Below are 4,794 nucleotides of genomic sequence, written 5' to 3'. Positions count from 1 at the left end.
GATTAAACCCTCGGTCCATAAATCCTATATCTACCTGGGGAGGTGCAGGGTTCATTGGATTGGATTTCTTCTCGGCTGATCTTGGCATGGATCTCAGGATTGTCAATATATATGCTCCATGCTCCTAGAGAGAATCATTCTGGCGGAATACTCTTCAGCTCCCCCTGCTGAATGAAGACCATGTTATCATAGGAGGAGATCTCAATTTCTCTCTGGGTTTCAGGGAATCATGGGGCACTGAGGCTCAAATTGACGCTATCACGGATTTTATGACTAATCTTCTGGAGCAATCAGATTTCTCGGATATTCCTTTGCAGCGACTCCTTCCTACATGGCGGAACCGAAGGGTGGGGGATGCTGCACTTGCCCGCAGACTCGACAGATTTCTGTTAAAGGGCCCTCTTCTTCAGCATCTGCATCTCTTCAGACAGTGGGTTGGCTCGGGGGGAATATCGGATCACAATCCTATATACCTGGAGATTCAGGGTCCTACCAAGAAGCCCAAGGCACCCTTCAAATTTAATTCCTCTTGGCTGAAGGATCCGGACTATATTCAACTAATAAAGGATCACTGGGCCTCTCATCCCATCAATGACTCTGTCCCTCTTGCCAAAGGTTTCTGTAGGAACCTTTCTGATATCAAACACATTACTATCAAGTGGGCAAGGGAGAAATTGGAACGTGAAACAGCACAGCTCTCCCATATTGAAGCGGACTTATGTTCACTCACCGATGACAGAGGACAAGGATTCATGACTGCTGCAGACAAATGTAGGCTTATTGATCTTGAGAATCAAAAAGCCAAGATTCTCAAAGAGAGAGAGGAATCCATTAGATTAAGGAGCCGAGCTTTATGGATTCAAGCTGGGGATGACAACACAAAGTTTTTCCATAACTTTGCAAAGTCCAGGAAGGTATCTAATACTATCTGGAAGCTCCCTACCCCGGATGGAGAAATAGCAGACAATTTCAATAAGCTCGCTCACCTGGGCATCACTCATTTCAGGAACCTCTACAAGAGTCCACGAGAAGAAAACTTACTGGATATTATCAATGTGGCTAACCACTTTCCGAGATTCGTGGAGGAAGAAGATGTGGAGACCTTAACTGACCCGGTCACTGCCGAGGAACTGGAAGGAGTTCTGAAATGGTTCAAAAAAGACAAAAGCCCGGGGCCGGACGGATGGACCATCGAATTCTACACAGCTTTCTTCGATGTTTTGGGTCAGGACTTACTACAGGTGGTTGAAGAAAGCAGGACTTCTGGATCATTATATCATGCCATAAACTCTACCTTCATCGCTCTCATCCCCAAATCTGACTCCCCAGCATCCTTTGATGATTACAGACCCATCTCTTTGTGTAACTGCCTCTATAAAATCATCTCGAAGACCATTGCAATTCGTCTTAGACCGATTCTCTCCCGGTCCATTGCCCCTCAGCAATTTGCTTTTCTCGAATCTAGACAGATCCATGAGGCCATTGGACTCGCACAAGAAGCCCTCCATTCCATCTGGTCGAAGAACTTAAAAGCCATCCTCCTCAAAATCGATCTGTCAAAAGCTTTTGACCGTGTCAGCTGGCTCTATCTCAAAATGATCCTCATCCATCTGGGTTTCCCTCATGCATACATTTCTTGGATCATGGCCTGCATTACCACTCCATCTTTCAGTATTCTTATCAATGGTTCGGCCACAGATTTTTTCCATTCGGAGAGGGGTCTGAGACAGGGGTGTCCTCTATCGCCCCTTCTCTTCCTATTGGTCATGGAAGGTCTCAGCCGCCTCATGGAAGCGGCCAAGCGATCTGGAGACATAGGGGGCCTCCGCATAACTGATCTTTGCTATCTCACTCATTTACTCTTTGTGGATGATGTTCTTATACTTCTCAATGGCAGTGTTCGTGACACTCGATCTTTCTCAAAGATCCTTCTTCTTTTTTCCTCTGCCACGGGTATGATGACAAACCAGTTGAAATCAACCATTACCTGTGCACGCACATCTGTACAGGAGACCCAGACTGGCCTTCAAGCATTTCCTTACTCGGTCCACCCCCTGGATAGAGGTCTTAAATATTTGGGTTTCAATCTGAAACCTACTTGTCAAAGGATTGCTGACTGGGTCTGGTTGGTGGCCAAATTGGAAAAAAGACTCACAGGATGGAGCTTCAGATATCTCTCCAGGGCTGGTAGACTGGTGCTCATCAAGTCTGTTTTAGAAGCCACCCCGGTGTTCTGGATGGCCCTAGCCTGGATACCCAGGAACATCCTGGGGAGGCTACAACAGTTATGCAACCGATACCTCTGGAATGGGAGTCAGGATAAAAGAGTATTTGCTTGGATCGGATGGAAGAAAATCTCATTGCCCAAAAAATGGGGAGGATGGGGACTAAAGGAACTGCCTGAATTTGCAAAAGCACTGGCCGCCAAGATGGGGTGGACTCTGCTTACTGGTCAAAATCTCTGGACACAGGTAGTCTATTTTAAATACATTTGGCCTCATAATATTATGGATTGGGCCCGTTTCCCTACTTGGTCAACAATGGGATGCTCATCGGTTTGGAAGGCTTTGATTCAATCCCTTCCTCTCATCCGGAATAATCTTGCTTGGCGCATTAATGATGGATTGACGGGCAGAATTGGTTTGGACCCTTGGATTAACTGTGGGGGTAGACATATCCTTAATCCAGATCTTATTATGCACCTTCAGGCCCGGGATATACGACATTTTGCACAGATCGCAGACCAACAGCGCACTGATATTTTTTCCCAGGCCTGGAAATCCGCTCAGCAATTGGATCTCCCGCTACAATGGCATCAGGAATGGGATCGCTATACTGAATCATTGACTGAATCTCACATTCGGATAAAACAAGGACCGGATGAACTTATCTGGTGCATTGCTGACCATGGTATATATGCGCCAAAATTTGGATACACTGCTCTCATTTCTCACAGAATGCCTGAAGCGTTACAGTCATGGTGGCAATCCATTTGGAAGCTCAAGGCACCTCCACGAACCAAGCTTTTCCTCTGGTGTGCACTAAACGGCAATGTACCCACAGGGGATCATCTCACTCGCAGAGCCATTTTTGGCCCATCATGGTGTATCTTCTGTAAAAATGCATCGGAGACTCAGGATCATATTTTCCTCCTATGCCCTGTCATCCTCAATCTTTGGAACAACATCTGTAATCTATTGGGTATCGCAGCCAATTGGAAAGGGATCGATATTAAGAGTGCTTGGGATACTTGGTCACAATGTCATCCGGGCACTAAATTACAAAACCTTCCGCCTGTGGCTACTTGGCATATATGGCTTGCTCGAAATCGGGCTATATTTGAAGATCGTCTGATATCATGGAACCGGGTTGAGGCCACCATCATTGCTGCATATCATGAGTTACCAGACCCTCCTCCCCCGAGACCGAGATCCATACAGCCCATGCCCAATATTGATAGAACCATCCCGTGAGCATTCTTCGACGGAGCAGCTAATCAGGATGGATGTGGCGGGGGTTTTGTATTGCACATAAATGAACACCATCGATACCTCGCTAAAATAGGCTTTGGCAATGGATCAAATAATTTCGCTGAGCTCTCTGCTGTCCACAATCTACTACATTTTGCATTATCCCATCATCATACAAGAATCAATATTTTTGGGGACTCATTGGTGGTTGTTAATTGGATTAACAATATCACTACTTGTCATACACACACTCTCAGCAATTTATTACATGATACTCACATTCTCAAAGCTGCTTTTAACCATTGCACATGTTTACATATTTACAGAGAGCATAACAGCGAGGCTGACAAATTATCCAAAGAGGCCTCGTTACTTCCCAGAGGCGAGAGGATAATAGTGGAACAGAATGGAGCAGAGGAGTATCAATTTTACCACAGGCCATTCATCGATCAAAGAGAACAAAGGGACAACAGTCCCAACAACTGATGGTCAATGGCGTTTTTGCTTTTTGTTATTAGACATATATAGAACATGGATATTATGTTTATTACCAGAGTCCTCTTTCGGACAATAGATAGAATGCACAGTCAGATGAATGTACACAGAACAGTATGCTTATACTTACAGAACAACACCTTGATGGGGTGACTTTTGTATGAACAATCCAGTAATGCCTCGGCATCTGCTTTATGTAATTTTCAAACATTAATGAAAGTTACTGATTTTTCCAGGGGAAAAAACAAGGGAAGAATAAATTATCACCTAAATATTATGGGTTGTATGAGATAATCAAAAAAATAAGTAGCGTAGATTATGGCTTAAAGTTACCTGATAATTGTTGAATCCATAATACCTTTCATGTATCAAGTCTCAAGAGAGTATTAGGGAAAACCAAATAGCACAAACATAAATACCAGCGACAGAGGAAGGAGGAAGAATAGTCCTCGAACCTAAAGGTATACTCGCTACTCGAGAAAATGTTTTACGATCCAAGACAATAAAGGAATACCTCATCAAATGGAAGAGGTTACCAGAGGAAGACTTGTCTTGAGAATCAGAACGCTTTCTTCATCAACACCCAAACCTACCTATGCTTTGAGGACAAAGCATCTTAAGGGGAAGGCAATGTTACGAATTTAAATTCATAAAATTATTAAAAATGATAAAATATTACCTAAATAATTAAACGGTTAATATTAATCAATTAACTAACAATTAAATGGCTAAATGAAGAGACATCAGTCCCAAAAGACATGTCTCTCTGATCAGACATGACCAATCAACTCCTATTAAAGGAGTACCGCCTCAACCTTGTAATCATTCA

General features: G+C 43.7%; 1 protein-coding gene across 1 annotated transcript; it reads left to right on the top strand.

Annotated features, from left to right (window-relative positions):
* Nucleotides 1-269: 269 nt before the first annotated feature.
* Nucleotides 270-3,473, top strand: LOC149205514 (uncharacterized). The gene is made up of 2 exons (XM_089397428.1): nucleotides 270-1,150; nucleotides 1,673-3,473. Exons 1-2 carry the CDS (start codon nucleotides 270-272, stop codon nucleotides 3,471-3,473), a joined length of 2,682 nt encoding a protein of 893 aa, XP_089253554.1.
* Nucleotides 3,474-4,794: the final 1,321 nt, after the last annotated feature.

This window comes from Pinus tabuliformis, chromosome 1_2 (genome assembly GCF_031772625.1).
Source record: "Pinus tabuliformis cultivar Carrire ecotype Pingquan chromosome 1_2, CPIR1, whole genome shotgun sequence".
Classification (NCBI taxonomy): domain Eukaryota; kingdom Viridiplantae; phylum Streptophyta; class Pinopsida; order Pinales; family Pinaceae; genus Pinus; species Pinus tabuliformis.
Note: the sequence above shows the minus strand (reverse complement) of the source record. Positions and strands in the feature narration are given on the sequence as shown.

What these genes read in the sequence shown, in the direction of transcription:
- LOC149205514 (XM_089397428.1), top strand. Translation starts at nt 270, where the DNA reads ATGACTAATCTTCTGGAGCAATCAGATTTCTCGGATATTCCTTTGCAG. An exon ending in CTGGAAGGAGTTCTGAAATG is followed by an intron (nt 1,151 to 1,672) that starts GTTCAAAAAAGA and finishes TCCATCTTTCAG; the next exon opens with TATTCTTATCAATGGTTCGG.